The 22,462-nt window shown below is 34.8% G+C and overlaps 1 protein-coding gene across 1 annotated transcript in view; it reads left to right on the forward strand.

Moving 5' to 3' along the window:
- Nucleotides 1-19,798, forward strand: part of LOC145986995 (fasciclin-3-like) — a 72,506-nt gene extending 52,708 nt beyond the window's left edge. Inside the window, exons 9-11 of the mRNA XM_083121458.1 lie at nucleotides 7,246-7,371; nucleotides 8,713-8,833; nucleotides 17,284-19,798. Coding sequence (XP_082977584.1) covers nucleotides 7,246-7,371; nucleotides 8,713-8,833; nucleotides 17,284-17,454 — 418 coding nt within the window. The 3' untranslated portion in view covers nucleotides 17,455-19,798. The remainder of the gene's footprint in view (nucleotides 1-7,245; nucleotides 7,372-8,712; nucleotides 8,834-17,283) is intronic.
- The last annotated feature ends 2,664 nt before the right edge of the window (nucleotides 19,799-22,462 follow it).

Genomic DNA, 22,462 nt, shown 5'->3' on the forward strand with positions numbered 1-22,462 from the left:
TATTCATTATTCCCTACATACATTCTTAATAACCGAGAGAGAGAACATCTCATACTTTTTTCACTCATGTGCATGTACACCTATGTTCATGGAGAAAATATAGAAAAAGATGAAATTTTGTAATGGGAAAATGAATTCTCATAAAAGTTCTTTTTACGTCCATGGTGAATGTGTTAGCACAACATATGATGCCAGGGGTCCCAGGTTTAAATTCCAGCCTAGGCATGGGTGTACCTTCATCAATTTAATCATCATCCCCATTGTCGCAATTAGTCAAAAGTGGCAGGAAAGCAATGTTAATAACAAAAATCAAATCCAAATAAACAAAAGTTTTATCACTTTTTTTACTTTCGTTCCCTTTTACGCTCCCTAAGCTAGTAAAATTGCATCCAATTCCATTCAGTCTCGCATCTGAATCAAAGCATCACTGATTCTTTGAAGAATGGTAACGTTCTCCTTTTATGAAATTTTACTGTCTTTTGTAAGACATTTCTGTTATTTTAAAAATAATATAATGAAAATTGTAAAATTGAAACTCAAAAATTGAAAACCTTTGCTATTTACTTGTATAGGAAGAAATTTATTTCAAAGTATTCAGTATAAAAATTGTAGAAAAGTTAATAAGCTTACAGAGACACAATTTTACTTACATTATTACGAGGGCCATTTTTTTTTCAACCTCTGATGGACCATAAAAAAAATACAAGTGTAAGTAACAAAATGAATTTATTACCAAAATTTATGTACATACCTGGTTACTTTTCGAAATCGTGAAGATTCAGGCATTTGTCATATCGTGGGACGAGTTTTCCGATCCCCTCTGTGAAGAACGTTGCCGCCAGTGATGTGAGATGGGTCTGAACGGTGTTTTGAAGATTCTCATTGGTCTGGAAGCTTCGGCCTCCTCACCCGTTATGAGGCTGTAGGTGAAGGTTTCTTGAAAACAATTGTTACTGGAGATGAGACCTGGATTCAGTACGTCACCCCAGAAACAAAACAACAGTCAAAACAATGGATGCACTCAAACTCACCAAACAAACCGACGAAGTTCAAACAACCTTCAACAACAGGAAGGTTATGGCTACCATTTTCTGGAACCACAAAGGTGTGTTGAGTTTATGGAACCGGGGACTACCATCAATGCAGCTGTTTATTGTCAGAAAAGCTTCAAAACAACATTCAGGCCCATCTCACATCACTGGCGGCAACGTTCTTCGCAGAGGGGGATCGGAAAGCTCGTCCCACAATATGACAAATGCCTGAGTCTTCACGGCGATTATTTCGAAAAGTAACCAGGTATGTACATAACTTTTGGTAATAAATTCATTTTGTTACTTACACATGTCTATTTTTTTATGGTCCATCGGAGGTTGAAAAAAAAATGGCCCTCGTATGTTAAATGGAAGGCAAACATCTTTTATTTAAGCTAAACTTAATGGCTCAACAATATTTTGAGAGCCAAGACTCGCTTGCCAAGAGGATTTTTATTGGGCAGTGTGTGAGAAGTGACAATCGCAGTGTAAATGCTTTCAATTTCTGTACTACTTACCAGGTCTATTAATAAAAAGAAACAATTCTCATTAATTTTGCACTTCAGCACTTTCACTGCTTCCAGTTTTTGTTCTGTGCAGCATGTAAGTACTATTATTTTGTGGATTTTATTTTTCTAAATTGAAATAATACAAAACACAACTAACGCACACTTACCAGCCTTTTAATCGAGGTTCACTAATAAAATGAAAAGATCGTTACATGCACAGTTGCCCACGCTACTGCACACAACAACAAGTGATCTAATAGAAACTGAAAACTAATGTGTCCACATTGAGCCTTGATCTGTGAACATAAGCATATTTTCTCATATTTGCAACTTTAATGCAGATATATAAACATGTAATAAAATGTGTTGCATCAAGGAGAAAAGTGATGAATTCGTTATGTTTCATTCTTCTTTCTTCTTTATCAAGTTGTGCACTCCTGTGACGCACTGGAGACAACATCCACAATGGTTCTGCAGGGCTATTCACTATGCCATTGATAAACATAAAATTTGAATTATTTTCAATTTGAGAATATTCATTTAATTAAGTTACTTAGGGCAGGTAGTAAGTGAAAAATTATTTCTTATGTGTGGAAAATGTGAATGCATATTAATTTAAAATTAAATATATTATATTAGTATATAAACCTGCTTGAAGCCACTCTGCCTTCTTTTTGTCCTATGATTGGTACAGCATGTTTCTCATTCAAAGATATTGGTTCAAATCTCATTGGTATTGTTTTACCTTAGTTTCCTTTGTGTTTCACTGTAACTTATTAATTAGCTAATCAAATATTATATTATAAATATGGAGTATATGCATAAAATACAGTGCACAACCTTTCGTAATTTGCATAATAGCATGTTGACACTCTGTTATTTGTACATTAGCTTGTGTAGCAATTTATATTGGTAGACTTACTATTGCAATAGCAGATGCATCTACAATCATTCCACATAACATCTATATCAGTTGTGTTTCACACACAAAATAATCTAAACCATAAAATAAGCCCAACATCTATTGCCACGCACACCATTCATATTGAACCCTGGGTATCTTCACCAACAGGCAATAAACAATAACATTTCAATCACGAGAAATTTTGAACTGTTCAACTTTCTTCAAGAATTTGAAATGTAATAAACTTATTAGGATTTGTACTTACATTTGTAGAATTTATTTTTAATTTTTTCGGTTCTTTTGAAAGTTCAAAATTATAAATGCTGGGATGACAATTTGATGAAGACTACAGATATAATTGAATTCTAAAATAAACACCTAATGCCATGCTGGGACAGTCACATTGGGTTCCCCTTGTACAAGGTAACAAAAGTAATGCACAAAGGCAGGTAACACTTTCCTCTCTTGATCACTGGCATACACAGGATTTTGTTTTCCGTAGGGCTGGAATTATAAAGATGGATAGTTGTGAGGGTCCTGTGGATCGGCACAATATAATTAATTGGTAAATTTCTCGTATCGGACAAACGGCTGAAATTTGCTACTTCATTTAATTTGAATATTCGTACTTACGTATTCTGCATCGAGAAACATTGTTGAAGGTGGCATTTCACTTATTTCACGGAAATAAGCTCTATTTGCGACATATCGAGTAAGTTTTCTTCGTTTCCTTTTGCCTTCGGTAACACGCAATATGGCGGTCACAGCTTCACTACTGTACTCGGCATGCAGTGTTTCCACCCCACTGCACCCAAAAATACCTACGTAGCACCACAAACCATTGATGCATAGCCCCTCGAATCATTCATACATAGCCCCACGAACCATTTCCGGTAAGGTTAGGTTAGGTAGGGTCACTATAGGTTACAATAGTGAAAAATTGGTTTCGAAATAAATATGCGTAGCCACATACACCATCCTCGCATAGCCCCACGAACCATTGACGCATAGCCCCACGAACCATTGACACATAGCCCCAAGAACCATTGACACATAGCCCCAAGAACCATTTGCGAAAACGTACCTTCTTCAGCTACAAAAACACGTGTTTGGAAACACTGACCGGGATTACGTCATCAGACACAGGCTACATCCACCTGGAAGTAAATGGATGCAAGAGCTTTCGTGCATCGGTCACACATTTATATCAAAAAATAGATGATTTACCGGCAAAATTCAATGAACGATGCAAGAAAGCACTTCCCCGAACTTCCACAAGTCTAAAGAAACTGCATTCGGTAAGTAATTTCTCCTGTAAATTTGAAGAAATCCGTTTGTCCGATACGAGAAATTTACCAATTAATTATATGTTTATTGAAATTATTAATTTTGTATTGTACATGTCACTTTCTACTTCTTCTTCTTCTTCTTCTTATTGACCCTATCAACTGTTAGTCCATTCTGGTCATCTTTCTGAATGTTTTTGACAAAATTAATGTAGTTCACTATGCACTTGTTTTTCACAAGGAAGAAAGAGAGAGACAAAAAAAGGAATATATATACACACACACTGTTTGTTAAATTGTTAGTTTACATCTTCTTGCATATCCATAAAGAAGGCATATAATAGGAGGAATGGGATCCGTGAGCAGGGTAAATAGTGATGCAGGGAATGGAACACCATGACGGCGCAGACCATTACATAGTTTGTCTCGTTCTCTGTGAAATTTAGGACATTGTGAAAGATGTGTAGCATCTTGATTAATTTCCCCACATGTGCAGGCTTGTTTTGTTGTAATATATAAATGTGCTAAGTGTTCATTAGTGCGAACATGGCCTGTACATAGTTGTATAATGCAAATTATCACTGATCTTGGAAAATTATATGTGTAGAACCATGGTTTACTTTGCGAATGTTCTGCAATCCATTTGTATGTATTACCTGTGGATTGAAATTGTACCATACACCAGTGTTTCCATTTATTTTGAAGTTTAGTTTTAACTCTTGGGAGTAAATCCATATATGGAAGCCTCGCAAGTGAGTAGATTCCGATGATCGGGCAGCTTTAGCATATATGTCCACACGTTCATTTCCCATGTCACTTTCTATTAAAATTAAGAAAAATGTATAATTACTACTTTGTACAATGTTAATTATGTTTTATGTTATTTATTGCGCTATGCGCTGTATAAATAAGGTAATATTTGGAATTCTAACGTTGCTATAGCAATGAAAATCAATATTCATTGTAACAAAGTCGAAATACAGGTAATAATGAACTGCATATTGCTCAGTTATTTTACTAATTCACAGACCCATAGAAGTTGTATCTTCACCTTCGTGTCAAAACTCGAAATATTTATGAACTAATTCGAATCAAGCAGAATGATTAACTAGTGATCATCACATAGTACATAGGTGCTTTTTAGGGTATTTTGTATATTAACAACTTTCTACTCATAAAAATGGCAAACATGGATCATTTTAAGGGAGTTTTGCATTTACCACTCTGGTTTTTCCAGAGTTCTTCTCTGTTTTTATTTGAAAATTGGTTTTCTCAATTTCGGAGAGGGCTGTAGTCCCATTAGCCCCCCTCTACGTATGCCAGTGCTCCTCATGATAACCCTGACACATCCGTTGTTTAAATTTTACACCTATGTTCTGTATTTGTGTTATCTCTTACAAGGTAAGTTGAACTTGGTGCTTCAGATATACTTTCTTCATTTCATTAACTCCTTACCCTATGTCATAGTTGACGTAACTACCAATTTACATCAAATATAGCCATGACTTAAATTGTCATGGAAATATTGGTGGTTAACCTCAATACTAAACTGCAGTGGTCCAGTCATTACGACATTTGTTGCCCTGCAGGAGGGCCAAGTTTGGTTCCCAGGTGATCCCTGGCATTAATGTTCCTGACTGTTACTTTATAAGCTAGGGCTCACCCAGCCTTTTATTAGTGGATACGTGGGATCAATTCTGGGAAGTAAAATCAAGCAGAGCATGGTACTGCTCACATTACTTCAAACATGACTGAGATTGAGAATATGTGGATCCTTTTTCCATCTTCATGGTACTGTGCAAGGCACAAGGGGAAAATTTAACTTTTTCTTTTTACCTCTCTTCAAATATTGAATAACTGAGTGTCAAACAAAGTGCAACAAGATCCAAAACTGAAATAAAACTTCTTATTGCATATAGTAATGCAGTGTATGAATGGAAAGCAGGTGATTTAAAAATACAGACCGCTATCCTTCTTTTTCTTGGTTGTATTTTTCCAAATATACCTACACAATGAATTTCAATAATTTAAATGGCAAATGTTAGGAGTTTGTCTTCTTGTACTGGCCTTTCTCTTTGCACCCAGTCTCAGCATGTTCATTCATATTGGAATCATATTTGTGTGGAATATTAATTATTTGAACTTTAGTTACATTTTCTATTTATGTTGCATGATCTGCATTTTCAGTCTTCTATGTGAGGGTGGAAAATTAATTTTATCAAGCATGAATGTATTCACATGTAATTTATGCATAAATATCATTAAGTTGAGGTTCACAGGAGTAAACTTATTCCAACATGTGACAGTTGTATTTATTACTAACAGAAATATCTATTATGAATGTAAAGTGTGCATGTATGCAAACTGCCTAAGCTTTTACTTTCCAATTTTTTCTTAGTTTTAACTTTTTCTTCCTTAATGACTCATGTAGTTTTGGAAATCATTTTAGAAATTATCATAAAAAATCATTCCAAGCCTACTAGAATGGTGTATTATTTGAAGAAAATATGAATAATGTTTGTAAAATTGAATAAAGATTACAGCAAATGCAATATTTTTACTTTTCATTGAAGGGATTATAATTGAATCGCAAATTAACATTATTTATCTCAACATCACTTCATTAATCAATATGTTACTTCGTTAGCTGAGCATAGTCAGTTTTCATCTCTGCATATATTTTATCCAATTATCAAATCCTCATCTGTACAATTAGCCTAAAGAAGTTAGAAACTGACATAACATAATGAAAAATCCAATACAGAATGTAATGTACAGAATGTTTCATTTCTAAGATTTGGATTCTGATAAACTTAAACCTTAAAAGTTTCCTACATCATTAGGAATTTTTTAATATTTTCTTCATGATTATTGCATAGAGATTTGTAGTAGTTGGTTAAACCAGTACTATTTTCTATTCTAAAACTGCAGGCACAAGGTGTATAATCCAAAGAATTGTCTTCTGAATGCTTCGGGTGAAATATTAACAAAATGTTTAGAATATCATTGTTTCTCATCACTATCGATGTTTTTTTTTTAAAAAAAGTAATTTTACTCAGTATTAGGGTTCAATCAGTGGAAAGCATTAATAAGTTGAAAGAAATATTTAGAAGGCATTACAAAAAAAAAAATGGAATAACATTATCAAATGTAAAAGTAAAGAAGATGGCAAAATATTTGGTAAGAAATTCTTGTTTCTCAATGTCTGTACATATTTCAATTTTCACCTTTGTGAAATTGTTAATAGATAATAAAAAGAAACAGAAGCATCTGATTCAGAGAAATACCATTTATATACTATGTATCCATACTAACCAAAATTAGGTTACTTTGCCCATATTACAGCAAATAAAATTTACCAACAAATAAAATATTATGTACTACAGTGACTGAACATTTATGCATGAATTTCAAATGCACAAAATTGAACAAAACATTTATTTAAAAGTATTTAACAAAAAAAGGAATATTAAGAAAAGCACTCATAAAGAATTAAACGTAATTTTTGTTTACAGTGCAACATTAAACAATGCACCAAGAGACAACATTGCAATTGTGGAAGCAGGTCTACAACAATCTGCAGAACCTGATGAAAATTCCAAATTAAATAGCTCTGCAGAGTGTGATCAAATATATGAAAGGCAAGAGGAAACGTGTTATCATGTTCCATTGGAATGTTTGTATTGAATGTCTTGTGTTGTAGGTTTTGTCACAAGATATGCCTGACAAAATTTCGTTTCTCTGTGGATTGTTATTTTTGTTGCTGTTTACTTTCTTTCTCACTTTTAGATATTGAATGCAGAATTTTTAATTTATACAATACTATTTTGGACTCATTGTTTAAAATGGAATATGAATTTCTTGTGCATGTAAGGTATAATTAATATAAAGGGAAATTAGTTGATCGTGTATTTAAAAAATAAATTTTGCAGGTAAAACTTTCTCAAACACTTATATAATGCAAAATTTCCATTTGAAACAAGTTTTCATGAAAAAAGTTATATGTACATAAGTTGTCAACATTGTTATCACCATTTTTTCTGTGCAGGTGTACACATTGTGCCATATTTTTCAGAGATACATTGAAAATTACTTTTCCATTGAACTTCTGCTGATTGCGAGATTACCATTTTATTTTCAAGATTGATTGAAGAAACATCCTGAGATCATAGCATCCTAACACAAATACAGAATATTTACTGTTATCACACAATTTTCTACCTCGCCTTGCATATTCTGTTTTTCTTTCTTAGAAAAAGCAGCATGATTGTTTTGCACTAATAATGCCTTGCACTTAATCAAATTTGAAGTATATTTTGTAGATAATGTTTGTATATGTCTTAAGTTTTATGTAGATGTTTTTGTGATTATCGTTTCATGCTTTGTTTAACTTTGTTCTGTCCCAAAAAATGATGTTTAGGTTACATTATGTTCTTGTATCTTGTTGATATTTATATGTATTCAACTTTAAGTACACTCCTGTTTAGATAAAGTGGTACATACTTGAACTATCAAGCCTTATAAAACGTGCCACTTTATGTGAATAGGAGTGTACAAAGATAGAAGAGTTAAGCTATTGTAGAATATCTTATACAGTCAAAGTAACTCTCTAGTTTCATGACTGCAATCAACATATCTAAAACTCAAATTGGTAATCTATATGTAGCCGCCACTGTGGCTGAAAATATTGAGTACCCAACTCTTGATCTCACCATCAAAAGTTTGAGTCCCACCCAGCCTTGACATGGATGTTCCTTTGTGAGTATACCCTTTGCAAATTTCATTTTATCATCATATATCCTCAGCATCGTGAATAGCCAAAATGGCCGAAAAGGGGTAAAAAAAATCAAAATGCAAATAATTTACTTCATATATTAAACAAAAAGAGAACTGGGTTCAGCTAAGATACATTTTTTTTTAAATGCATGTGATGAATATAACAGTTTGAAAATCTAAGAATAAGTGTTTATATTTTTCGATAGGAGTGACACAGAAAGTGCAGATCATGGACCATCAGTTAAAAACAAGAAGAAATCCTCTACCTTGACTGCTCTTTTCAAAAAGAAGAAGGACAAAGTTTCCGCAGATGTGGATGTTGTGAAGGTAGGTTATTAAAATCTGAATAGTTTATATTTGTATATTATTTTGTAAGTTTTCCTTTTATCTACTTTGTTCATCATATTGATTTATATTCCTTGGAGAGTTTTTGCATCAGTTTTTCTTTTTAGATTTATTGCTTTCTCTTCTACAGGATTAAAAAAATATAATGATAAGTCTAGTTTTGGTTATTGGGCAGGTTATTGGATTGATTAAAACTGTAGTCTTTCAATTCACATTTCCGAGTTTTTATTGTGTGAAATGTTGTTTTACATTTACATATTGCAAGTCAGCCCTATAGATAGATATTTTGGCACCCTAGGCAGATTACCCTCCCCCAGCATTACCAAGCACCAAAATTTACTGTGCGTCCTTTGATATTTTCTTCTTATGTCATGGGGTGTGTTATTTACATCCTACTAACTGAGGATGTCAGTAAGTTAGCATTATGTAATTGGGACTGAACCTACAGTTTAAAGTGGGTTCTGAACCACTATGTGCCTCCACCAGGTGCATAAGTATTTGTTTTTTTTTTTAAAAAAAGCTGGATTTATTATAGGCAAGAATTAATTGAAGTTACTGCTGCATAACATAACAAATATATTGCAAAATCATGTAGCAGCTTAAGCTAAGAAATTACTTTATCATGATGTTATGATGTCATTATGTAGGTATTAAATAAACAAATAACTACAATAAATGTGTTCTTTAACTGTAACACTTAAAGTATTTTGAAGATAAGGCTATTATTTTTAGTAATTAAAACTGTAAATATGCAACATTGTTATCTTTTGTTTTTTCTTGGAGGAAGGTGAAAAGTAGGAGGGACCAGGGTAAAAAGATATGGGGGGGGGGAGGTTGGAAATTATTGGTGCCAAAAATCCACCTTGCCTGGGTGAAAATTTTATCTTGAGCCACCCCTGCCTTTATAATATTTTCTTCTTGTTTCAACACATTGTGTGTGTCATTTTTATTTATTTATTTTCTAAACTCCTGGAAACTGAACTAAAACACAGGGAGGAAATTCAGAACATGGTTCACTCATAAATACCTATTCATATTATAAATTCTGTTACAAAGGTACAGGTCTTGCCAACATAGAGCACCATTCACTGTTCAAAATGGCCACCTCTGGCGTTCACACATGCCCGAAGTCTCTTGAAGCCAGTCATCGATCGCAGCATGCACAGTCTTGAGGGGAAAGTCCGCCACTGCCTTGACAAGAGAATGCTTGAGACTCGCAAGGTTTAGATGTCTTTCTACAGACCATGCCCTCCAAAACGGACCACAACCTGTAGTCCAATGGGCTGAGGTCGGGGCTGCTGGAGGGCCAATCAGCCGGAGCAATGAAATCAGGCACATTCCTCTGAAGCCACTCCTGTGTGGTCTTTGCCTTGTGGGCCAGTGCTGAGTCCTGCTGGAAGCTCCACGGCTCATTGTTGAATATGGTGTGGGTCAACGATTTCACAAGTCGCTTGGTACACTTTTGCAGATGTTTTCACACCATGTTTACAGAAGTGGAGGTCAGTTGTGCCATAGCACGAAACCCCCCACCAAACCATTACTGAAGCAGGATGATGGTTTCTGAGGATCTGTGGTGTGTTTTCACGAGCTTCCTGGGATGTCGAGACATTAACATGGTATTTTGATGATTGAAAGACTCTTCATTCGTGAAGATTTTTTCGTCCATGAACAGGATTATCCTTTGGCCACTATTTGCGTAACGCTGAAGGAGTCTTTTTGTTTTCTGCTCCCTCTGGACCTTAACTTGTGGAGTGAGAAAGTGGCCAGTACTTTGCCGATAAGGGTGGAGTCCTAGGTCACTTCGGAGCATATGCGACATCGACATTTTTGAAATGTTCAGCTCTCGAGCCATCACTGCTTGTTTCCTGACAGGATTTCATCGAATCCACGCCGCCACTACTTTCACGAGCTTCTGGCTCCTCACGCTGCGAGGTTACCTTTCCTGGGGCGGTCCTCAATTGTCCCTGTGTCACAGTGTCTGTTGATGTTCCGATGCATGAACATCCTGCTGATATTCAGCTTTTTCAGTTTGTTGTAAATGTCCGATGGTGATTTGCCAACTTTGTGCAGTGCAGTGCAATACTGCCATATGGTTCTCCTATACACCCCATTCCATTCGACTCGCAGTGATATTCACCTTTCCGCTACCACAGCCAAACACACAATAATACTGGTTGTTTTTTGATCCAACATTGTGGGGTTATCATGCCAACCAGTGTTGCCATCCCTGTCTAAACTATGTAACAGAATTTATGATATGACTAGGTAGCATTATAAATGATAAAGGTAGAAACCTTTTTTTTTTTTTAAGATTACAAAAGTATGTTAGCAATCAGAACAAATATATATATGCATACTTGACTTGCGTGTCCTCCTCTGTGGCTGTGCAGTCTAAGGTGCTGTGCTTTGGGCCCCGACTGCGGGACGGCATGGGTTTGAGTCTGCCTGGGTTCAGTCTATGGGCTCTCGGCCTGGGTTCAGGGCTGGTGGCAACTCTTTGTTGTGAGGAAATTGGGGAGCTATGAGTGAATAGCGTAACCCAGTCATGGATATCTCCTATAACGGCTAGGGGTTTGATGTGCTGACCCCACATCACCCCATTAGTGGTTGTGAGGAAATTGGGGAGCTATGAGTGAATAGCTCAACCCATTAGTGGTTGATGATCTCCACAGCTCTAGGTAGGATTGTGGGAGGGTGAGTGGCAGTGATAGGCCAAGGCCCTTACAGGCTGTAGAGCTATGGGTTATTTATTATTATTATACTTAACTTGCTGTACCAAGTTAGGTATACATATATTTTTTTTTAATTCAGGGCTCAACTTACGTAACCTAGCTTCCAGGATATCCAGTTTATATGCATGTTATGTGACTGTGAACAATACAAATCTGATGAGAAAAATAATCAATATTTTATGTATTGGAGTTATGAAAGTAAATAAGAAGATTATTTCATGATGTGCAAATATATGAGTGACTACAAAATATACTCCACCAAATAATTAATTTTCTTTTTTTTTACTCAGCGTACATCAGCAGGAGAAGGAAAGGTAACAGAAGTCTGGTGACATTTTCAGGAAAAAAAAGTGGAAAAATGTGTAATGAAAGAAGTAATGGATTTGAGAATTTCAGCAAGACACTTTTTCATTATTCTTATTTCAAACAAGAATCAATAATGATACAAAGAGATCCCTAATTTGCATACGTGTCAATTACTTTACTGTTTTTACAGTGCCCAGCTGAATACATAATAAAAGCCAAAATATATCTGCATTGTTAGTTGATAAAGTGAAAAATTATAGAAATACATGATGACTGAATGTGAAAAATCTTGTTAATATTCAGCGAACATGATTATCCTAGTAGCAGCTTGTTTAGACCATAGTTCCAGAAATGTCTAACTGATTACAAATTATGAATTTCATAAAGCTAATTTTTCAAAGCTGCCATCATACTATTGAGGTACACTGCCTTATTTCTCCTTGTACAACAAAATAAGTGACGCAATTATGGTGATAATTTTAGAGAACAAAAATGAAAGCTATGGATAATCAGAATGTCACGAAAACAGTAAAAATAGATGTAAAGTTGTGATATTTCAGGACAAGACTTCTGTCCCTACAAAAGTTTATCGAATGCCTATATTTGTACACAGATGATGAGAGAATGGCAATCACAGAAGATATTTAAATGTTATGTGTTGGTTATGTGATGATAATTGTGTAGAACTTGCAGTGAGCAAAATCTTAGAATGTTTAGTAAATAAAAAAAAAACTTACATGAAGAAAGTTTCAAGTATTCAGAGTTCCTCTAATAAATTTTTGAAGATTCTTTTTTTTTTATTAAGAAAAGGTTCTTGGTTACACTGTATCAGCAAAATATATAAAGTCAGAAAGTAGTCAGGTTTTAAGTCATCCATAAAAATTATGTATTTTTTGAAAAAATATAAATATGCTGACCAAGGCAGTAATTTATTTTATTAAAAACATAAACTAAACGTAACGTTTCAACCTTCTAGCAAGGTCTTCATCAGACTCTGTATCAAGTCTGATGAAGACCTTGCTAGAAGGTTGAAACGTTACGTTTAGTTTATGTTTTTAATAAAATAAATTACTGCCTTGGTCAGCATATTTATATTTTTTCATAATAATGGAAACAAGGCTTAATGGTGTTATGTATTTTATGTCACTTAAAGATTGCCCACTGGATCTTCTTGCTGTATGATAATAAACATGTGAGCTTCCTCTCAGCAGCTAATGCAAAGTTATGAATGAAATATGTTCCCTCGTTGAATACTTCCTCTACTAAATCTTCTTCAATATTTCACTTCCATTTTTATAATTTCGACCATTTTGCCTGTTTTCATATATGTGTGTGTTTAGTATATGCATTTTCTCCCCATTGACTTGGCTACTGTTATGTATTCAGGTGAGTAATATTTAACAGTGAGTTTACTAACAATTTAAATACACTAATTTATCAATTAATCCCATTCTTTGTACATAGTATTTTTTTTTTGTATTAAAGGAAAACTTATAGTGATTCATGAACTTCACATGAGATGGTGTTTTTCATAATATGTATATTGGTGTATTATTAATGTGACAGTGTGTAATAATAATGAATATATATAGGAGATAAATTACCAAATGGCACATTTTTTTGTTGGCCTTGTTCAGAATAGAAGTTCAAAATATATTGAACAGTTGCGCTTGATATTTGAACCACAGCAGTTCATTATTAACTTAGATTGTATAATATTCAAAGAAATCATATATTCATTAGCATCAAGAAGTATTATGCATTTCATTAAGAATGTATTACATTGTTGCATAATGCATTTATTTTTAAATATTAAGATGGATTTCTATGATTTTGTAAAATAATAGAACAAACCAGAGTAGTTGTGATGCCTTACTGCTTTAGCTATGATTAATGTTAATAGCATGCAATTTGCATGTAGTCTGTTGTGCATGGTTAGGTGCTGTCATGTCATTAGTTTACATCCTTCAAGCTTTTGCATGAATTTTAAATGATTTTGTTTTGATTATGTATAAAAAATAGCATTTCAAAAAAATTGGTGTGACATATGTGCGAGTTGGCAAGTGAAATATTTGATTAAATTTAATTTTTCCACTGGAAATGTTTAACAAGATAAACAGGACATTGTAGGAAATGATAGTTGTTATACGTGACTGTAAAGTAGTACTGTAAGGTTCTATATCTTAAAAAATGTACTTTTATATGAGCATGAAGCACAGGGAAGTAGCAAGGTTCTTAAATCAATTATGTGTAAGGTAAAAAAAGTATATATATAATTTATTTTAGCTGTACTAACTTTTAATTAGTTTATTAGATTAAAGCTTCATATTTTGATTCATCACTTCTTTTGTAATCAGCTGCATGAAATAAAGTTAATTATTTGCTAATTTCTTTGTTTGCTTTTGTGACTACCTTTCTTTTATAAGCCTTGCACTAACCCACTAACATTACAACTGCTTTATTTTCAACTGGTTTTATAACACTGACACTTGGCTTTGCACAGTACTTGTAGAGTTATATATAGTGCAACTAACTGCACAAGGTAATGCATGTTCACTAAAATGCTGCACCCTTTTTCTACTATCACTTAGTATTACTCGTTAATCAAATTATCCAATAATGCATGGGGGTTAGCTGCTTGGATTGATATTTTAATTACGTAAGTGGAAGTAGAGATTTTTAGTGTTGTATGTTATACATGGAATCTCATTATGAACTATATTCCATTCTAGAATCCACAGATTGCTGCTTTGAAAGCAAAAACCACTGAAAATTGTGGAAAGCAAATAACTAGAAATGTCTGAATTTTGTTTGGATTTATAACTGACATCTTTAGACACAAGACAGAACATTTCTGAATATTTCCTCTTGTGTGTGTATTTTTTATGAATATAGTACCACAGCTTCCTTATGTCATGATATGTGGCAGTATGTTTTGAGATTAAGAAAGAGAGAATAGTTCAAGGGAGTTATATCAGTTGAAAAATATGGGTGCAGATCAAATTGAAAGTCACATTCATGCACTGTGACTATGGCAATACCAGACAGAGGTAGTCATTTTCGTTCAACCTCCCTCACTATCAGTGGCATGCCCAAAGGGGGGTTATAACCCCCTCTTTGGCCCAGTATTCCTAAAAAAAAGAATGTCAATGGTAGAAAAATATGACAAAATGAGGGCTGACTACAAAGTAAAAGTATACATAACTCCTTCCTTTTGAAAATGCTGGGCACGCCACTGCTCACCATTATGATTCACCTTTCACCCTCAAGGCATACCCTAACCATCATGGCTTGCCTTTACCCTAACACACCATCACCCTCACAACATGCCCTTGCCCTCACCCTCACACACCCTTACCCTCATGGCTTGTCTTTGCCCTCACGTTCACATTCCCTCATCCTCATGATTTTCCTTTCACCCTCATGGCTCACCTCTGTCCTCATCCTCAAATATCACCTTTGCCTTCATGGCTTGGCTTTGCCCACACCCTCACAAGTCTTCAGAGGGTGAGGGTGAGCTCTTCCCTCATGAGGGCCACCCTCCCGATGGTGGCCTCATCCGGATCAGTCTAAAAAATCTGTAAAACTTCTGTGGGCAATTTCACTTTTTGTTGCTTTTAATCAACTGAAAACAATCTTTGGATCCAGTGTGATGAGATTGTATGCATGCCAAGAACCTTACATTTAGGATGTGCTGAAAATGATCCTGGGATATCTTCAAAGCCTCAGCAATTAACCTGGTAGTACAGTGCTGATATCAGTGTATTATGAACTTTATCCACCATGTCATCAGATGTTAAGGTGCAAAGTCATCTGGTGTAGATGTCATCTTCGAGCTTGTTTATGCTATGTTTAAATATAGCTACCCTCTTTATGGATCTCATTCGATATCCCCCCCTTTTTTTAGCTCCCTTGGCAATTTTCTCCATTGTCATAAACAGGTTGCACTTACCTCTATTCAATTATGTTAAAACCAAGAATGCCGGCTGGTGGGCATGTGGTCTATAACATATCCATGTGAAGCATTAATGATGATATATATCAATTTTTCCAACCTCCATGGCAGAGTGATTCGCCATGACGACAGGTGTCCTGGCCTCAGCTTGGGCATGGGTGTTCTTTGTGAATGTCCTTTCATCAATTTCATCATAGCATCACTCATCCACATCTTCGCGATTAACCAAAAGTGGCAGAAAAGCAAATGAACCAAACCAATGTAAAATCAATCGTCATCCTGACAACAATCTAGCCTGTGGTCACCTATCATTTTAAATAATAAAAGTTGAATTCAAGATGCCGGAACCAAGATGGCGTCCGTCCCCATGACATACTCCAAAAGGTGTCCCCCTAGGCCTATTTTGTATCGCTCATATCAAATTCCATGAAAATACATCACTGCAGATTTTACAAGGGGTGGTAAGGGACATCTGATGCACCCTGTATATACCCAGTGGCGATGATTGCGTGCCAAAACTGGGGGAGCAAAGATAGTTTACTTTCTCTTGGTAGACAAGGTTTTGCATTGAGGCCGTAGTGCAGGGCAAAAAATGGTGAGCAACTGCTCCCCCCTATGTCTCCCCTACTGAATTCCACCCCCCATTTCCTGCAACTTTGCAGGTAATATAAGTGTAGGTTTCATCTCCTTGAAACAGGAACACATAAGATAGAATATAAAAATCCTGAAATGGTGCTATAGATATGACAATCCTGATTCAATGATCCTGGCAACCAACATTTTACAGCTTTATGACAGTGGTTGGTGGGATTGCAACACACAGTCTGAAGGAAGACGGGATGTGCCTGGCAAAATTATTTTTGAGCTTGTGCACACAATATGGTGTGCCATTTTTATAGCTGCCAATTTGGTTTCCATCATATGTAAGTACCCTACTTGCATAACCAATGGTAATCTTACCCAAGAAGCAAATGTAATGCTCAAATTGTTCACCTGCAATGTCACACAAAACTTTTGCTTACCATTATGGCATTGCTCATATGTGGCATGTGATCAATTAAATTATCACATGCCGACAGCCCAACAGAACAACTAGCTATAATTGCACCCAGGAACTGAAAACTCACCAAACAGTAAAGAACAGTCTCCAAGATGGATGGTGGCCAGCCACAGAAACTAATGAATCAAAACTAATCAGATTTGTGAATAAAGTAAGTACTTGGTTTGCATATATATTAACTACCTCATTAATTATCTATCTTTAGACCTCAATGAAATGCATAATTGTACATCATGTACGATGATCAAGATTGTGCTATATTTTTTTTCTTCATCTCTGCTAACTTGGTACTTTCTCTCCTTTGTTACTTGTAAATATTTAACCATAGTTACTTGAATCAATTCTGTTAGAGCTGCTAATTTGTTTATTAAAATTCCAGGAACCACAGAGCATGACAGAAAAGCCAGTAGGAAAGAATCCTGATGGAATTGTGTACGCTGAACTTGACCTAACCGCAGCAAGCAAACGCCCTGTTGTTCGCAAAGAAGATGAGAAAACTGAATACGCTGAGATAATCTGCACAGTGAAACAAGAAGACGAAAAAAAGTGAGACTTTGGACTAAATGATGAAATGTTCATATGTTCATGTACATGTATGTGTGAGTTGTACGTGTGCATACATAAGTATGTGTGAAATTTAGAACAGTTAAGACGATATTTTAGTTTCATTTTATTGTGTGTCTTTGAAGATTATTCATAAACAATGAAGTGACAATCTATTGCAAAACCATAGGCGCAGCTAATTTTCATTTATAATGAGAAATTGAACTTTTAGTGGTTTAATGGTTGTGGCTGTGTGTGCTGTTGAGTGTATATGTGGAACATGTTTTATTGTACATACATTTCAACTGGTTGGATAGAAATGTGTTTTTAAAAAAAGAACAGAGTAAAAGTCAATGGAAAAATCAAGGAAGGATTTAGCAGTTATTAAAAAAATGTATTTGGAGTAACTTTCCTATGGTAACTTGGACAAGAGCTTCCTAATAATTTTTATAATTGACTTTTTATCAAATACATGAGTATGTTAAGTGGCCTAGATACCTATGTGAAACAAATAAACCTTCCTTTTTATTTCCATTGGGTTTTGCATTAGTTATTAATAGTCTTAGGTTGGTTTAGTTTTCCATGTTCTTGTGAAGTAGTTTAGAAAACCACATTTAAAACGAAAATTCACATTTTTGTACTTGAGCAAGGTAAACCAATTTTGAAGAAATACAAGTTATTTTTCATGAAAGTAAAAATCTATGAAACAATATCATTTCATTGTAATGTTTACATTTTTATTTTTTATTATATTTTGTTTTTATGCATTTGTACATGATTTTCTTTATTTTTCTACTTTGTATAACCGAAAATGTATGTTATTAAGCATTTGATACCTAATTCTATTTGTATGCATGTGATTAGAAATTTTAAATGATTATTTTTATAGGTTGTTAGAACATTAAATAGTGACATTTCTCCACAAACAGTTTTGATGTATATAATCAGCAAATATTTTGTTTATTACTGCGTAAGAATAAGCCAAGATATCAAGCCTTCACTTGCTGTAGAATGGAGCGTGGTTCCATCAAGGAAGCTGTGAAAGTTGATTCTACATTCTGCACAGGACGTACAGTTCATCCAAATAATAATATCATGTAAGGACAGAATATGATCCTGAATTTAGTATCTAAAAAATGAATTACAATAAGAGATTAAGTGTCTTTTAACCTTCAAATTCCAATTATGTAAATCTAGTTCCATAAATTTTACAACATTCTAATTCAGAGTTAATATTAAATTCCATTATTTTAAAAATTAGCAATAAGTATCTGCCTATGTACATGCATGCTAAATTGTAAGTTATTGAAGTACAAATTGCTAGAAATATTCAGAAATAAACATTCCATGTTTTTGAAGAACATTCCAAGCTGAATTACTGATGTGTGCATTGTTGCAAGGTCGTGTGATATTAAGTATGAAATTATGCCAAAGCTTCAGTAATTCAAATAATTATATCCTGTACATAATTGTTAATTGTAATCTTCAAAACTGCATATAGATCTTCTTACTTTAATATTTAGTATATTTTTAACATTTTAGTGAATAATATTTAGCTTTTAGTACCTTGGCTTATAATATTATTAAATTCACATATGGTACTGTATTTACTAATGCCAGTTTGTACACATTTTTTTTAGTTATTGCATGCCATTTGCATATGTAAATGTTCTAGCTTTTGTGAAAATATGGTACCCAAAAAACATGAAATAATTTATGAATGTAAATTTACACAAGCTATATTTTGTACTGAATTAGTTCATGGTTAACACCTAGAAAACAATTTGCAAAAATATAATTAATGCACTTAGATATAGTATTGTTTTTCCAAATTAAACTTAGCAAGTTAAATTTAACATAATCTAAAATGTGGCACGAAGGTTGTGTGGAAGAAAGAGAGAAAATGTGTGTACATATATATAAGTTCTTATACACCCTATATGATGTATTATCATATAAACTAATAATCATAAAAATTATTAAGGGTCTGGGCTTCCTGTGCCAAACAAATTTGGTAAGCTAAAACCTAGATTGTAGCATTGATGTTCATAATGAACTTGTGAGTGATAACATGAACTTTTGTATTGTAAATACACATGTCAATGTATATTTCCAACGATTTTTTTTATCCTGTTAATTATGTATGCTTTGTACTTTTGTTTTATCAATTAATTTGGAGTCAAATTAACTGCCTGTTGTTATTGCATAGATAGTAGAAAAATATAGTGAAGTCTGTATTGTAATTTCTATAACTGATATCTAGAGAGCACAGGTTTTCATATTTTCGATTTTCTTACTATGATTTTTGTGATTTGTATATCTGTGATTAAAAGACATTAGTATTTTCAAAATTGTACCATTTATTTATCATTACTGACTGCCAACGTCACTTCCTTATGTCTCAGTAGAAGTTGATGATCATCCAACCGGTTACAGAGTGATGTGTGGTCGGCACAAGGAATCCCGTGACCGGGTTACGCTACTCATTCATAGCTCCCCAATTTCCTCACGATGGTGGGTGGCCACCAGTCCCATACACTGGCCGAAATCTCAGGAGAAAAGTTGTTATGCTTCCCCCCAGTAGCCTGAGCCCAAATCCTGATGCCTTACACCACATGGCCATGGTGCGGGACAATATTTTAACAATCCTTTGCTCAAACTGCCTTCTTTGGTGTAAAGTTTAGCATAATGGTGCTGAGAATTCACAGGTCTTTGAGTTCAAATCATGATTAATGTAATAATATTTGTTTGTGGTTGTTAGTGTATCTATTTTCTTATCCATCATTCATAATTATTTCCCAAAAGATGTAGAAAAATAACATGTGGTGGTCTAGGTGGACACATGGAAAATTCAGGTTCAGTTCATAGGATGGATGATCTAAGGTGAGAATTTTTCTTATCTTGTCTCAGCACAAAGCAGCTCTGGGGTTCACTCAGCCAATAATAAATGGGGATTAATCTCTAGAAGGCGGGAGCCTCTTCCACGTGTAAGCCTCTCCAGGTGGAAATTTTCAAAGCATGCACTTTTCAAACTTGCAGCAATTTACAAAAAAATGTAGCTCGAGAACTAATTCTCATAGATATATGAAATCATTTTTTTTTCTTCTGAAAGACAGAGCTTTAAGTGCAGGTGAAATGTATGTGTTGCACCTCTCAATAATTAGTGTTAAAGGAAGAAGAAGAAGAAGAAAATTGAATTTTTTCAAATAGAATGCCACCTGTGGCCACCACAATACACCAAAGTGAATAAAAAAAATGTAATATGTAGCAGTGGTACACTCTTCCAACCATGCAAAGTTTTGTTGAAAACAGATTGATACTTCTTGTAAAAAATAGTCAGTAGGCCATCTGAATGCCACATGGGAGACAAAGGTTCGATTCCCTGGCATGGGTGATCTAAGGTTAGAAATTTTCTGGCCTTGTCCTTGTTGGCCAGAGCATGGTGCTGATCACATCACCTCCAAAATTCTCAATATCGAGAATGTGTGGAACCCTACCACCACATTCCCTAAATGTGCCTTCATGGCATGGCATGATGCTATATACATGGAGAACTTTACTGTATGAGAGCGGCAGTATTGCCAGTTTACAGAAACCATTTCTGGAATTTCTCTTCATGAAAATAGACCGGTCAAGGTTGGAGCTCCTCTGCACTCCTGGCCCTACAGGGTTGCCACCCTTCTTCCAAGTTGCTTAGTCGACACTTTGTGTGTTGTATGTATGTGGTTGATTTCCTCTTCACAGGTGTACTGTCTAAGGGTTATTTGGTTTTGTATTCATTATGAATGACATTGAGGAGCAATGTCCTATGTTTGGTACATTAGCAGGTGAAAGTAATGGTGGTGTACGTGCTTGCCAAATGGACAAACTAAGCAAGATAATCACTGAAAATGTTTTCAGAAATCTTGCCTATAACAAAGAAGCAAGGAAGAACATTAACTTTGCAAGTACATTCTTTGATTTTTATGCTATTTGTGCTTTTTACTTATTAAATTTTCCTGCGTCTTTAGTCACATTTATTTCCTTATAGAATAGGGGCACCACTAGGGGTCCCTTTTCAAAATATATGTTTAACCAAAAACATTAATAACTCGTGTAGTGCCACATTACGTTATAACTTGTTAAATCTTTGTCGTTATATTGAGTGTAGAATGTTAGGTTTTGATGTGACACCACTATTTTTACATGCAGTAGAGAAGTCATTGATCCTAATTTGAAAATGAAGCAGCATTTGCACTGATGTTGTAGTGGCGGTCTCTACAAAGATCATCTAGGGCCTCCCCCATGGCGCAGTGGCGTCATTGCCTTGTAATCAAAGGGTCCCGGGTTCGATACCCGGTGGAGGCACAAGTGGTTCGGATCCCACTTTAAACTGTAGGTCCAGTCCCGATTAGCCTTATTGTGCATAAGTGGACTTAAAACAGCAACTCAAACCAACTCTACAAAGATCAGCTGCTGCTGTCTCTTCTTTCGCCAACATTGTTGTTAAGAATTGTTCCTCTTTTGTTTATTCAGAGGTTTGTCGTTTTCGGTTTACATTTTATAATCACTTTCTAGGAGTCTAATACATAATATAGAATGCCATTGGCCTTCCTTGAACAAGCCTTGTTCGTTTCAAATTACAAAACATGGTTTGTTGGCTGTGGTAAAATCTTGACAAAAATGAAACACCACCTCGAGGGCACAGTTCAATAAGTGGTCGATTTTTGTTCTCGCCACTGAAGTTCACTGGTTAGAGTGTGCATTGATTAATGTCATCTAATCATAATTTATCCTCATCGTCGCGATTGGTCGTAAGTGACAAAAAAGCAATGCTAAATAAGACAAATACACAAAAAATAAGCCAATTGGTATAGTGGTCTTCACTTTCATTAGCATATGTTCATAGAAACGTACTAAAAGTTGATTGATATTTGACATAGTTGTTAAAACATAAAAAAAAAAAAGGTAAAGTGTTCCCCTGTGCATAGCACCACGCCATGAAGGCGTATAGGGGGTGTGGGGGTAACGCCCCA

This window comes from Lepisma saccharinum, chromosome 4, assembly GCF_977018435.1.
Source record: "Lepisma saccharinum chromosome 4, izLepSacc3.1, whole genome shotgun sequence".
Classification (NCBI taxonomy): Eukaryota; Metazoa; Arthropoda; class Insecta; order Zygentoma; family Lepismatidae; genus Lepisma; species Lepisma saccharinum.